The sequence below is a fragment of the Alexandromys fortis genome, unplaced genomic scaffold (assembly GCF_014885135.2).
Source record: "Alexandromys fortis isolate MF-2015 unplaced genomic scaffold, M_Fortis_MF-2015_v1.1 scaffold_116, whole genome shotgun sequence".
NCBI lineage: Eukaryota > Metazoa > Chordata > Mammalia > Rodentia > Cricetidae > Alexandromys > Alexandromys fortis.
The window spans coordinates 3,949,397-3,963,788 of record NW_026067998.1 but is presented as its reverse complement, the minus strand read 5'-3'; the positions used below and the strand labels follow the sequence as shown (position 1 = coordinate 3,963,788).

The 14,392-nt window shown below is 48.3% G+C and overlaps 2 protein-coding genes across 4 annotated transcripts in view; one reads left to right on the top strand and one right to left on the bottom strand.

The window, feature by feature from the left end:
• Positions 1-14,392, top strand: part of Lrrc3b (leucine rich repeat containing 3B) — a 91,028-nt gene continuing 76,636 nt past the window's right edge. The window contains exon 1 of one of the 3 annotated variants that reach the window (XM_050160535.1): positions 1-4,874. The gene's annotated coding sequence lies outside the window, so the exon portion shown is untranslated. Of the gene's footprint in view, positions 4,875-5,754; positions 5,994-6,021; positions 6,388-14,392 lie in introns of those variants that run through there. The other 2 variants (XM_050160536.1, XM_050160537.1) reach the window with 2 other exon arrangements.
• LOC126512665 (uncharacterized) lies at positions 4,897-5,981 on the bottom strand. Its single transcript, XM_050160543.1, has 3 exons — positions 5,841-5,981; positions 5,213-5,727; positions 4,897-4,947 (listed from the first exon to the last, which is right to left on the bottom strand). Exons 1-3 carry the CDS (start codon positions 5,979-5,981, stop codon positions 4,935-4,937), a joined length of 669 nt encoding a protein of 222 aa, XP_050016500.1. The 3' UTR covers positions 4,897-4,934.

The window sequence follows — 14,392 nt, the reverse complement described above, 5'->3', positions numbered from 1 at the left end:
GATTCTTTTGGTCCTGGCTGACAAAAACCAATTTGAACGACTTTAAGCAGGAAGATTAATTTATTTAAACATCGAGACAAATAAGAAGCCAAGGGAAATGCAGAAAATGGCACCAATGGCGGCAGCCAGGGTTAAAGGTCACCTAGGGAGCCACTGTCTCTTACATTAGCCCAGTGTGACAGCGTAGGATTCATTCTGCAGGTGATGTCCAACATGCATATTCCTTGTAGTGTTCACATATGGTAGATTCGGCTGCCATGCAGTAACCCAATTCTCACAGATAACTCTGAGGAAATTTCCGGAAAATTCAAGCAGACAAGGAACTCTATTAGACTGTGTGGGTTGGTAGCAAGATGACAGAATATGGCCAGAGAAGTCACCCATAGGTACCCATACTGTCTACTAAGACAGAACTGCAGAAGGCTGGAGTCTTGTCACCTTCCTGGTAACCAATGTTAAGTGTAAACAGAAGTTGTCAACACTAAAAAGTGAGCAAACAGTAGACCACACAAGGCGTCCCTAAGAGAAATGAGCCAACAATACATTACTTCCTCAAATGTCCTGAGTATATTCAAAACAAACACATTAAAAGGGAATTATTCACCATTTCTATGTCAGGAAAGTAACAATAATGGTTTTTATTGCCCATGTTAGTGTTCTTGAGGGCTTTTAAAGTACTGTAGAACTTCAAAATATTTTCCAGTTTCAGAGAATTAATTAGCTTCCCTGTGGAGTAGCTTAGAAGTGACATTGCTGTTTTGGAGATGGGAAAGGTAAGGGGTTCCACAGTTATTCATCTTCTCAATGGGTTTGCAGCAAGCGTGTGCTCTGTGCATGGATCTGGCCTGCAAGTCATGGGGACAGGAGCTGGCTGATGGAAGGCTGGAGGTATGTATGGGGGCCACAGGGAGAGAGTTAAATTATAGAGACCCTAAAGACCAGGGTAAGAAATTTAGTCTTTACGATATGGAATCATTATTAAAATCAAAGAACACATAATATTGTTAACGCAATTAACCAACTAGTTCTACAATTCTTTATAAAATTAGCCCCTATTCTCGGAAAAGAGTTGATTCACTTGGAAAATTATTCAGATGATTGGGTGGTTCTTTAGTTCATGTGCTGATACTTTCTGGATTGAAATTTGTGCAATCGTGTCAAGACTGAATGAGCCTATATCTCTGCATTCATGAATCATTGGGTGTTCATTATTAAGGGAAGGTCTGATTATACTGGGTCCTCCCTCTCCATGTGAACCAAGCCACCAGCTATGAGAAAGACCTAGAGCTCCTGGAGAGCAGTGTGTATGGAGATGAGGTCACCACCAGGTCCCCAGCTGCCATGGAGTGCAAAGCTAAACACAGCACAGCCTTCCTTTGCTTCTTGAGGTTGAGCTCAGCAGCAAGCATGCTCTTGAGGGGCCTCCTTGCCCAAATTCCAGCATTAAGCTGCTTTGGAATGGCTTCCTATCACTTGAAATACCTCTCAAAGGTTTTGTGGGGGCATCATCTTCATGCCTTGATTTTTTTTTCCATTTCATAAGCAACAGGGCTTCAGGCACCCCAACCCTTTGAATTTGAGAAACTCAGCAGCCCCCTCCCTTGAGAAGTAGGCCTTTGTAGTTTTTTAGAAACGTTTCAGTTGGGAATGTGGTACAGAATTGGAGGGATTTCTTCTACATGCAAAGGCTCCTGGAACACACTGACCAAAACAAAGCACTCCATTTCCAAAGGAAGTCAGACAGAAAGCAGCAGCAGGTCCCATTTTCCCGGGTATCTCTGGAACATTTCTGGTGTGTGCAGACAGCTTTTACAAAAAGCCCAGCTCTGAAGCAGAAGGCCTTGAAGGAGAATTTGAAGGTCAGAGAGCCTCATGACCCTTTCATGCTAAGTTCCTTCTCTGGTGCACTAATTAAGTTATAGGTAGAGCTTCCAGGAAGCGTCCTTTCTCCTGTTTCGTTTTTAAATTGGATGTCAGCACAAGCAGAGGGAGCAACCAATCAGAGTCTCATATTAAATCCCATATTTTGCTGAGCTAGACTTGATTCCCGGTTGCTACAAAACAAATCTAAGTTTATATCAGAGGTGACAAACTCCACGCCTAGTCATTTTTCCTTTTTATAGCATGGGTGACACCAACAGTCAACAAGTCATGTTGACAACTTGGTGAACCAACCAAACCAGAAAGCCACCTAAAGGTTATCTGAGCCACAGTCAGGATTTTTTTTTCTTTTTAAGTTTACCTCAATGAATGTATTAGCGACATTGGTAAGTGACGAGTCCTTCCCCATGCACCATTTCATTTCAAACACAGCATCAAGATAACCACACAGCAGAGAAAATAAAGCTTCAGACATGATTGGTCAACAATACGGAAGGCCTGGCTCTAAGCCAGATCTGCGGGATCCAGGTTCTGAACCCCATTATGTCCTGTGCCATCTTGGAACCCTTCAACTAAACCTACTCCCGGCGTCCATGACAATGCTCATCTATAGCGATTCAAAGTGTAGTAGTTTATCAAATATTCTTATGAAACATTTCACTATTTGTCTCTCATTCTCTCCCAGCCGTCCACGGCTTTGGACAGCAGTCCAGCAAGCATCACTACAGATGGGTTTAGTTATATGTTCTCAGTTAACTCCTGAGTTGAGAGGAATAGAATCGTAGGCACAGTACCTCAAACAAATTGTATACGTTCAATAAGAATGCCATGTTTCCCTCTAAATAAATACACCAATTTACATGCCTACTGTCCATACATATTTATTTCTAGGTCCTTAAAGTCTTAGTTTAAAACTGTTAAAAATATGATAATTCAAATCCAGACTAATCAAATCACACTGCAAAATATTAGAAATGCGAGCCACTATATATACTATATAAGGGTATATAGTATATAGCATAAGGGCATGCCTGCTCTGGGGTGTCAATGGTTTACATTTTTGCAATGTGTCTAGACATAGCATACCTCTTCACAGTACAGCAGTGAAACCCTGCTCAGAATCTTCTAAATGTGTCTGCAATAAAGAAGCATCATTGCAAACATGGGGAATGTCAGCAGGCTTCCAACAAGCTTGATACAGGCCACCAAATATTAAAGACATTTCTGGTGGATCCCCGTCAGGCACGGATTTGCTCTGGGTGCCAGCTGCAGTAAGCCTGACTCTTGCCCTGTGTGTGAGCTCAACAGAATGGCTTTCCCGCCTGTTGGGGATTCAGCAGAGAAGTGAGGTGGTCGCTGGGGGCAGAGGAACCAGGAACAAAGACGGAGGAAATGGCTGTGTGCTGTCGGCAAAGGGGCCTGTGAAAATCGCTGAGCGTCTTGCTCCTCCAGAAACTCCTAGAGGTTGTATCTCAACAGTCCTTTATTCCAGGGACACTGGGGTTTACTGCTCTTGAAGGAGGTGATCTTTGACCAGATAAGCATCCCTTGTCGCCAGATGCCAGCAGTGTTGAATGTTGCACCTGGAAGGGGTCTCACAGGTGAGTGAAAGGATAAAAATCATCAACGTGTCAGCCCTACAGTTGCTGGGCGATGAAAGCCTGCGACAGCACAGAGACGGGAATTTAGATTGATTTGGCCAGGGGTGGAGGATAGGAGGAAGGAGACTTAGAAAAACCCTGCTGTTTATTGAAGCTAGAAAAGCAAGTTGTTCGATCTCAAACTGGTTTCTTGTGCTAATCATATGGAGTCATGACATAAGAATATTACGGAAACTAGTCAATTCTTTCTCTGTCTTGTCTCTTCTCCTTCTGTCTCTGTCTTGGTCTCTGTCTCTCTTCAACACACAGACACACCACACAGTCTGTCTTAAGGGACTATTTCTGTTGTGCAATGTAAGCTATTTCTGAGAGGGACAGGGAATCCTGGGGGAGCAGGAGAGACTGGTTACCAAGAATTAGGGACTACTATTGATTGCCTAAATGTTGGGCACCGGGAATTCAGGGTACACTCGTCTGGAAATCAGAGAATGGAACAACCCTGGGTATGGAGTACTGTCTCCTTTCTCATCCTCCTGCACAATCGCCTAGCACAATACTTGGCACCCAATAAAAAGTCATTTGTAGAGTTAATTTTCAATATTTCCTTTTTCCCTATCGACAGCAATGAGCCTTGGCTAAACAGTTGCCCTGTTTAGTAATCAGAAAACAGAAGGGGGGAAAAAGGGCCCATTAGCAACCTTTCCTGGAACTGTGCAAGGGGATGCAAGAGCAGAGGAGGAAGCTAAGGCTCCTACCTAAGCTCTGGCTTCTTCAGCCAAAACTGAAGCCCCTCCTCTCCCTATTCAGGACCCTCCAACTAGAAGGCAGAAAACTGTGTCAGTGAGGTGATAGCCAGCTCTGCTGTCACGTTCACTCCTTCTAGCTCTTCTAGTCCCCAGAAGCCTCGCCCCTCCTCCTCCATCCCCAGCCCAGGTTTGGAGGCGAGTCCCCTCTAGTGACTGAGCCGCCTGCACGTTGGCGAGTGGCTTTCTGCCTCCCTCACATCTTTGTCTCCTCCTCCAGCGAGCCTCCTGCTCCCCGCACAGGGTCTGCAGTGGCCGCCGCCGCAGCGAAAAGCCAAGTCGTGCCCCACAAGGCAGCCCGGGGCCGCACCCTCGCTCGCTCAGTGGCGGCGCGCAAAGACGCCAGCCGCGCCACGCACAGCCTGCGTCCTGCGCCCCGGCCACAGCGCATCCACGCCGCCGCGGCGGTCGCTCCGGAGCGGAGCCCGGCCGGCGGGCCGGGTCGGGGTGGGCAGCCCAGTTTGCAGCCTGCTGGAGGTGGCGGCCGCTGCAGCCCTGGCAGCCCGCACACCCCTAGGCATACGCACCAAACGCCTCCTCCCTGCGCCACGAGGATGGAGCAGCCATCCCAACCCAGGACTGGCGCAAGGTAAGGTGCAGCCGCCTGTTGCTTTACGCAGAGCGCGGGATCAGCTCCCAGTCAGGTTGCCTAGGCCATCTCTCTGGGAAGCAGAGAACGGTGACCGCAGTTTTGAGTCCTGTCAGTCCAAATCCCGGGTTCCCATGATACAGATCTTTGGAGAGACTCTGCCTGGAATACGAGGAGTCGACCCTTTTCGCTCTTGTGCAACCAGGTGCCATGCAGTAGTCTGCAAACTTTTGTGACCCTCCCTGTATGATTCTCACCTGGTGCAGTGCTAGTTCATGTCTCTCGTGCGCCCTTCCCCCAGCTCCCCTTTCCTTAACGCATTTGCCCATTTCTCTCACTGTGTTCTTGCAGTTGGACTTTTCGCTCCCTGCAGCTCCGGTTCCAGAGGCGAGGGTTTGGGATCTAGTAGTGCTTCTCCTGCTTGTCGCTGCTGGGTAGGAGCAGAGAAGGAGAACCAGGAGAGGTGGGACTTTAAGGGAAGGTTTCTGCCACCCCGGGGGTCTCCATCCAGAGCGGTGGGGGTCAGACAACTCAAGCACGCCACCCCCAACTCGATAATAAAATCCCCGGAGTGGCTTTCGGTTACGGTTTGGTGCCTTGGGGAATGCAAGTGAGGTTCTGGGTGGGTGAAGTAAGTGGTGTTGGGAGGAAAGGGTCTCTTTTGAGGATGCAGGCGGCAGCCCGAGAGTAAGATCTGCCCAAGGGTGAGGGGACGGAAGGCTAGGTTAACGTGGGCGAAGGGGCAGCCCAGTGTGGTCACCAAAGAGGATTTGGAAAAGAGACTGAAGTCCGGTGGGGGCCGGAGGGCGGCCGCCAGCCTGGACGTGTAAATACAGGGGGAGGGGCTAGGTACCTGGGAGGTCCCGAGGTGGGGAGCAGCTCCTGGAATTCCTGCCCCGGGTATTTAGGAAGGCTGGCTGCTTCTGCCTAGGGTAGAAAGAGCTCCCTCCCCAGGAACAAACAAACCTCTCGGCTACATTCTGAATGCGTTGGCATCTTGGGCGGTGACTGAATGTTCAGATCATGGACCGAGGACGCTGTTCCTGGCTCCAAGAGGACCACAGCCCCTTTCCTCTCTTGCACCCGCTCGCTTCTACACCCCTTCATCTTCGCAATCGGGTCGGTAGATCTACGCCCACTGTCTCTGACAGCATTAGGGTGTCAAGGATGTCTCCACACGTTCCAGAAGGGGAAGGGGACTCCTGGCCTGATCCCTAGGGGTATACGTGTGGAAAGCAAAGGGGAGTCCCCAACGCTCAGCAGATAGCCTGGGGTCCCAACCCTCCAGAGGAGAGTGCCGGGCGGAGGCTGCACCCGCAGCCACCTTCTCCGAGCTGCTTCAAGGTTTGCACCTGGGCGGAGCAAAGAAGGGAGTGGGGGAGCCCAGAGCGGGTCTGGGAAAGATCCTTAGCTTAGCACCGGAGGGTGTGTGCAGAGTCTCGGCGGAAGGGGTGTGCTCAGCTTCTCTTGTGAAGGGAGACCCAGCTTCTCAACCTGGTGTCGGGGATCAGAGGTGGGTCTACCCACTTTGCAACCCCCAGATAAATCGCCCCGGTTTTTTCTGGTGGCTTGGTGGATACAGGAATACTTCCCACCCCAGCCTTCTGGCCTTCAAGACCACTTGTAGGAAGGGGCCTAATGTGCCCCTGCAAAGAAAGGAAGTCCCCTCTCTGTCCCCAAACTCCTCTCGTCCTGGGTGGGAAACATATCACCAGGTCTGGTAGAGGGGGTGCATAGTCCTCCTCACCCCATCTCCTGGGACACTTTTGGTTGAGAGTCCGGCCTCTCTTCAGATCCTTCCCAGCCTGGTGGGGAAGCATTTGGAGGTTGTGCTGCTGTGGGATTGTGGACAGCTTCCAGGTACTCCCTGCCTGAACTTCTCATATTCTGGCTTCTAGGAGAACAACCTTCCCTAGGTTGCCCTGCGACTGCGTCTCCTATCCTGCACTAGCTGGGAGAAAGCAGGATTGGAGTCACTATTGTTACCTTTTTGGTGAGAGCTTTCCAGAAGAGAGGTGGACTATCAGTCAGGGCTCTAGTCGGAATTTTATGGTAGACACTCCTGTCCCGAGGCCTACCTGGAGCTGCTCATTCCTACTTCCAAACAGACAGCTCTAGAGCCAGAGAAGGGAGAATGGGGATTCCCTCCACACAAGCTTCTGGGGCATTTCTGAGGCACAAAGGCCACACCCTCACCAGTCCTGACTGGTGACAGCAAGCAGCCTCTTTTGAATTACCTGGATATCTGAGGTAGGACCCTAGACCTCAACCACTCTGACAGATTTCTAGATGTTTCTCAGCTATGTCAGTGCCCCCCCCCCCCCTTTTCACAGAAATAGGGAAGGTGTCTTATGTCTTGGGAACTTGGGAGATGACTTTAAAACCTCACTGAGGTGGCTTGGGCCAGTGTTTGAACTGTGTACGGGAGAATAGCGTGATAATGGTGCCTCTTAGTATCCAGCATGCTAGCCTGTCCTCTGAAATCTAGCATAGACTACTGACACGCTATGGCTAGAGTCTCCTGGGGTGCACTGGGAGCCAGTCTGAGGAGCCCCTTCTTGTGGTTGAGCTTCTCTTTTCAACCTGTTAGCAGATAGCAGATGTTTCTCTTTTCAATTCAGAACTGGATACCAATGTGTGGTCTGCTTTGTGCTACAAAGTCAGGGTAGCAAAGGGTATTCCACGGGAGAATGTCTATCTGGGAATTGGATGAAAACACAAACACTGACTGGGAGCTCAGAGGCCATGGTTCCTCCTGCCTTGCAGGAGGCCAGCTGGTGTTGGGTACCACCCTCAGTGAGCCTGCAGCATAAGTAGTGTGGGAGCCATTACTTTACTTTCCACCCCTGGGTCCAGTGAACTTTGCTTATGCACAGATAGATGTTTATTTCTGATTTTTTTCTCAGCATCTTTAAGATACTTGGGGAAAACGACTTCCTTATTTTAAACAACAACAAAAAAAAAAGCTGCAGGAACCCAGCTCTTTGGGGAGGGGGAGGGCTTGCATTAGACTCTTTATAATCCTTCCAATTAACAAAAATTAACTAACCATGTGAAACTTTAATGGTTCTAAATAAGATTAAATGACTTCCCAGCCATTTTTGAAAGGTCTTATCAAGTTTAGGTGGGTTTTGTTCTACCCTCCTCACAGTCATTTGCATGAGGTGAGGAACTGTTAAGACTTGAAGGGAAGTCTCTTTTTGAAGCAACCAGATGCATTGGTGAATTTCTCCCCTGTAGCTTCCCACTGCATTCGGCTTCCTGACTGATGTAATTCTAAGTGTCGCCTTGTACTTTAAACTCCCATACTCCTCACCGACTGGGACACTCCACAGCCAGCACTTCCCAGCCACCCAGGCGTTCTGTCCACCTCTAGAAGTCTTGTAGAGTAGGATTCTGGCTACTGGGGAGAGGTCATGTATTTTCTCCAGGTCATAGTTGCAGGATGACCTCCCCTTGAAGACAAACTAAGCAAACTCCAGCTAGAGAGTAAGAAGAACCCAGTTCTCAGCTCCACAAGGATGGCAGGAGTTAAAAGTGAACATGGACACCTGGTGGCTCTTATGTCACTCCCAATTTGGTGACATGCTGGCACAGAGAATCTGGGCAGTGGCTGGTGGAGGAGAAGGTGAGGCCTGCTGGAGAAACTGGATGACAGGAACTCCCGAAGCAAGGGATATGTCACAGAGACCATCGTGGTCATCTTTTCCATCCATCTACCTACCTACTCTCTTTGTCTGTCTGGCAAATCCCAGGGTCCCGGCACCTTCGGTGGCTGCATTCAATTTCTGAAGAGTTCATTAAAAAATGAACATGACTTAATGGGAGTAGGAAATTTCATCCACCTGCCACACTCTTCCAGGAGGACTGTGAGTGATCAGTTTGTCCCCAAAATGTAACTGTCTCAAAGTTAGGACTCTAGTTGGGTTAAGGCAGTTAAAGAATAAGTTGTATCCTTGAAATCCATAATGACGACATGCCAAGAAATGGTCTCTGTTTTGCCAGAGACGAGACTCTGGAGAAGCTGGGTGGATTCCCTGGTCGGCCATTTCAGGCTTCTCAGAGGAGGTGGGTGTTAGCTGCTGTCTCGGACTCCTGTGACCCATGTCCTCTCTTCTTACTCTATGGGCGCCTTTGTGGTATCCCATCAAGTGGCTCCCAGGATGTCACTGCAATTCTCCAAGTCTATACTCATTCTGAATTCTATACATGTGAGTTTGTGGACAAGAGAAAAACTAAACAGCCATGAGAATAATCACAGGAAAAATGAAGTCTTCTTTTAGAAAATATTGGCGGTATAGGCTCATGTTCTAAATGGTGCGAAAACTTTCATTTTCTGTTGATTTTTTTTAAAATAAATAATCAAGACGCAGAGTACCCAACTTGGATTTTTAATAGCAAGAGAAGCCAAAGTAGATTCTAAGAAAGGGGTTTGAAGACAATTCCATAAATGAAACAAGCAAAATAAAATGAGAAGAACAAAATAGAACCAGCGAGGTTTTACCCTCATGCACTCTGTCTAAGCCATTGTATAGATCTTAAACCATGGCCACTTCTGAGTTCTCTTTGTGACTCATTGTGTTCATTGTCTCTGTAGATTGTGACTCTGAACACTTTTTTAAGAATGCAGGGCAGACCAGGCTTTTAGATCGACTTCTGTGTGTTGTGTACAAAATGTTAGAAGATTGATGCGTCTCAGCTCAGCATGTGACATGGCCATTTCCGGTAACAGTGAAGTCTGGCGTCTTCTCTAGAGCCAGTGGTCTTTCCCAGAAGGAGTAACTTCATATAAGGCCCATACAATTCTTCATAAATGAATGATTGAGTCTTGGAGCGAGAACTAGTCCCATAAGAATGGGTTTTTGTCTTCGAGGGATAAATTGAACAGATTAGGGAAGGTTACGATGTTTATTGTTTCATTCTGTGCTAAGCTCCTAAGTACATTTTATGTTAATACTTGCCTAGTGAAATATCACTACACTCTTAGGCAGTGTTTTAGAAGAGTTCTAGCACCTTTTATTAGGGAAAAAATATATCTCAAACTATTTTCAATATCATGGAACAAACTTAAGAGGGTACTGTGTTTTCAAGTGTAGGTTAGCTTCCTGGTTTCTTTCCTTCCCCCTTCCTCCCATCTTTCCTCCTTCTTTCCTGCCCTACCTTTCTTCCTGGGTTATTGATACGATAGCCATTCTCTTCGTTATTGTCTATGGGAGAAACTTTCACAGGCCATATCTCTAGATGAGGGCAGGGCTGCAGAAACCGCACATGGTGTGTTTATCTAAAAGTGCAAACTGTGAGGCTTCTTCCTAGTTCTTCCCTGTCTTCTAGCTTCACCTCAGGTTTAGGGAAACAGGCCTGCCCTAAGGGCTTTCTGCTTGCAGTGACTAAGCAATGTGCTTGGCTGGAAACTTGGGCAGGAGAAAAGTCTTGGTCTGGCCTCTGGGGTTCCCAACAGCGGGGCTATTGGAGTTCCCCAGCAGGATGCTTTCCGCCCACCTCACAAGTTACGCTTTCATCTTCTCCTTAGGAGTAGTGTACAGGCACTTATTGGGATGCACAGTCTCTTCTTCCAACTGTGTCTCAGAAATACCTCCTGCCAGTAAAATGTAGTTTATTCCTGGATGGTATGATGGAGTCTATCTGTGACCAACACTTCTGCTACAGAGCCTAAGGAGGTGGCAAGTGGCCAGCAGGTGCAGGCGGGCCAGGTGACAGGCAAGAGCAGCAGAGAAGAAGGCAAGTCCAAGAGAAGTCGAGAGAGAGAGAGAGAGAGAGAGAGAGAGAGAGAGAGAGAGAGAGAGACCCCAGGGAACTGAAACAGGCCAAGCAAGGGGGTCTTAGCACAGGAGAGTGGCACCTATGTCACCTCCCAACCGAAGGACATGGAAAAAAAAAAAAAAAAAACAAAACAAGAGGAGACAAAGACAGTGTGAGGTGTGTCACCTGATGTGGTGGTGGATGTGAGAGAAAAGTGAGCTAAAAAGTTCCTAATTGTCTGAATCTGCTCAGAGGGTCACATTTCTTTTTCACATGCCATAACAACGCATTGCTGTGCATCCCCAGCCCTGGCTTCTTATAGCCATTTGTACCACAGTGCACTTGTCAGACCTGATAAAGCTGTGGGGCTCCGGGATAGAACGTTTAAATGCACTGCATATATGTAAGATCACATGTAAGATTCACTTTCAGCCCTTGTTGCTGCCGTCTGTGATTCCTATGGAATGCATGCGTTAATATAACCTCTGTGGGTTGGAACAGGTGCTGCCGCTTCAAAGTAGCAGTGAGTACATGTGCCGCGCTGAGATTGCTGCCCTATGGCTGGTCGTGCCTCCGCTGCTTCAGCGACAGAACCCTACCTCTGCTAGCACCCATGGGGCCTGCGTTGGCATTCTAATGCAGCCCTAATGTTGTGATGGAAGGTCAAGGAACAAAAGCCGTGAAGTCTGTTCATTCAAGTTCATGGTCACTTGGGTTCTGTTGGTGGATGTCTTGCAAGTCTATGACCCCATAAGAACACTGGGCCAGGGTGACCACTGAGTTTGCCAAGTGTCTTTGGAAAATGCGAAGGTCTGTGGCTGTTTCTCCAAGCTGCTGGCTCTAAGTTGAGGTGGCTCTTGATGAGTTGTAATGCAGAGGTCTTCGTGGCTGCTTTAACTTTCTTCTCAGAGCAATTTGCACTTCTCTGCACCAAGGAATATCTTTTACTTCCTTATTTGTGGGCATCAAAGATGTTGGAAAATGGAGCTGGCTGTAGGCTCAAAAGAATATCCCACCCATATTAGGTCCCCTGCCGGGCTATGGGAGGTTGCATGGAGGGCAGGGGAAAGAGTGTCTGGGGTAGTCGCCCCAGGAGCACTGTGGTAATTGGGGAGATGAGCAGTGGCTGTGTTTTGCTCCCAGAAATATCCCCTTTGGGCTATGCTCCCCATGGCCCTGGCCAGCATGACCTGAAGCGAGGCTACGCTGCATCTCCACAGTGTAGTCTTCCCCTCCGTCAGCTTTCCCCTTCAGCAGACCATCAGTGGTTTCAAAGAGCTTACTTCCCTTTCTTGAATGCTTTCTAGCTATCAGGAAGCTTCCTTTTAGAAAGCAGGCAAGTGGTTAGAGAACCATGGAAAAAAGTTCAGGATCTTACGTTCTCTTAAGCTGAGGCATGGACTGTGGGCTGCAGTTAGAGTGTTTCCTAAACAGGTGGCTGTCGTCACCCCGTGCTGGAGACGATGACTGAATGTCCAGCTCCTGAGATGGACAGTACTGTTTGTTCTTACTGGTGAAAGAGAACCTGCTTAGTAGAAAAACAAGTTCTTCAAGAAAACCTAGGCAGTTCAGAAAACAAAAGAGTTTTCATGGGTATGTAGGTTCAGCTTTCTGATCACGTGCCAGCATCGGGCTTGCTGCGTGAATGCTCAGTAAGAGGACTTAATTGGGACTGAGATCCCTCAAAGACCTCCAACTGCATGAACTGTAATGGTTAAGGGTGCGCCTTTGTGTTTCCAATCCACGCGATAGCTTCCCCACGTGAGATGCTTCACACTCGCAGATTTGAGTGGATAGGCATCCTGTCATCTCGGGGGGTCAATTGTACCTGGAGTGTCTTTTTGACACCCTTGAATTAGCAGATGGGAGCGGAGGCTGCAGAAGTTCAAGAGCTGGGTGGCAAAGGGCGGGATGGGGAAGGGTATGATGGTGGGAAAGGGTGTAAGTCTGGTTGTATGGAGGAGCATTGCATCTCTAGGATGACCCTACAGTCCCTCACTGGCTGTTGGCGGTTTATTATTTCTGGCATCCTATAAGCAATCTGGGCTGGGGCTTATTGGTATTGACATGTCCCCATTCCTCTCTCCGGTTCTATGTCGGTATTTGGAAATCAGTGAAGCTATTGCTTAGACTATAGAGGAGGACACTTGCCCAGAAATCTAGCTGTGAGATTTCCCTGCGTACGCCACAGCCCTGCTCCACTTTTATCATCTTATTCTCAAAGGTTTGCTGCTCTCTCCACCTCTCCCTCTCCCCTCCTTGTCTCAGTGTGGTGCTTTGATCCACCTACGCACATGCCCACTCATCTAGAGGTAAGCGGACCAAATACCAACACCTCTTTCGCCGTTTGATAGCCAACTCAGAGACCGGGACATCCTCTGTCTTTAGTGTGCCTCAGTTTTCTCTATGTGAAATGGGTATAAGAAGAGACGGTTGAAAGACATGAGAGTATTGAATGTATAACAAGCTTTTTACAGCGTCCGGCACCTGAAAACACTAGAGGCATTGTCCTTGACACCAAGTAAAGCTCTATCGCTAGCTGACTGTGTGCTCAGCATGGCACATGTCCCTGTGGAAAGAGATCGAGGTGGCTGGGAAGGTGGCTGCATGGCTCAGAGCACTTGTTGCTCTGGCAGAGGACCTGGGGTCAGTTCCTAGCACTCGCGCGGCAACTACCATCCATAACTCCAGTTCAAGGGGATCTAATACCCTCTCAGGCCCCGCGGGCACTGTATTCGTATATACAGAGACTTACATGCAGACAAAACACCTATACATAGATGATAAAAATTTAAATAAAGAAAGACAACAAGCATAAGCAAATGTTCCAGAGCCCAGGACAAAGCTTGTTGTCTATTCCGGGATTATCAAAATTGATTTCCTAGAGCCTAAGGCAGTAGACTGACTCCGAAAGATGTTCATATGTACCCTTGCAGTAGCAAAGAGAGACGAGGCCACACAACAGCAGGGCCCAAGGTGAAACGAGATGAAAAGACTGTCAGGATTTGGTCCTAGAGCCTGTGGTTCTAGAGAAGGAGGCTTTAATCTGCTTAGAACTTCAGCAAAAGGCTCCAGGGAGTGAGCTGTTGTCTCCTCTTGTCTGTTGACTTCCCTGGGCCAGGGCAGAGCTTCAGCTTTTCCAAGGATAAGTCAGGAGCCCAGGCTGCTTCTGAGAGCTCCTTGGCTCAGTGGTTGGACTCTGTCAGCTAAAGAGGACACGAGATCCAGTAAGGCACTGTGTGTCTGTAATCTGAACCTTCAGACGCTGAGACAGGAGGATCTGATCTTGAGCTTGAGAATACCTTGAGATACGTAGTGAAGCCTTTTCTTGATACAAACAGTAAGAAAGCAAGAGAAGAGACACATGCAGGCCGTGTTCAGGCTCCCACTGAAAATAAAGGAGCCTATGTTCCCAAGCCGGCTGAAAGTTGCTAAGACGTGCATCTGAAATTCCTCATTTTAAATGTGATTCTGCCTGCCAGTCTGCATGAACACAAGCGAGCCCCATAAGCTCTCGCCATCACTCTTCTGCCAAATGCTTACTGCATTTCTTGTCCTCTGTACCTTACTGTGGGAAGTCTCTGGATGATGGAAACTGAGCCTGTGCCAATCAGACAAGTGTCGGCGTGATCCACAGGTCCTTGTGTGCTGCGACAGCCGCACACCCCGAGCAGACCCAAAATAGCACAGTCATTCCAGGTTTCCCAGATGCCCACACATGCCTCCTAAGTTCCAGCAGCAGATGGGGGAGAGATCCT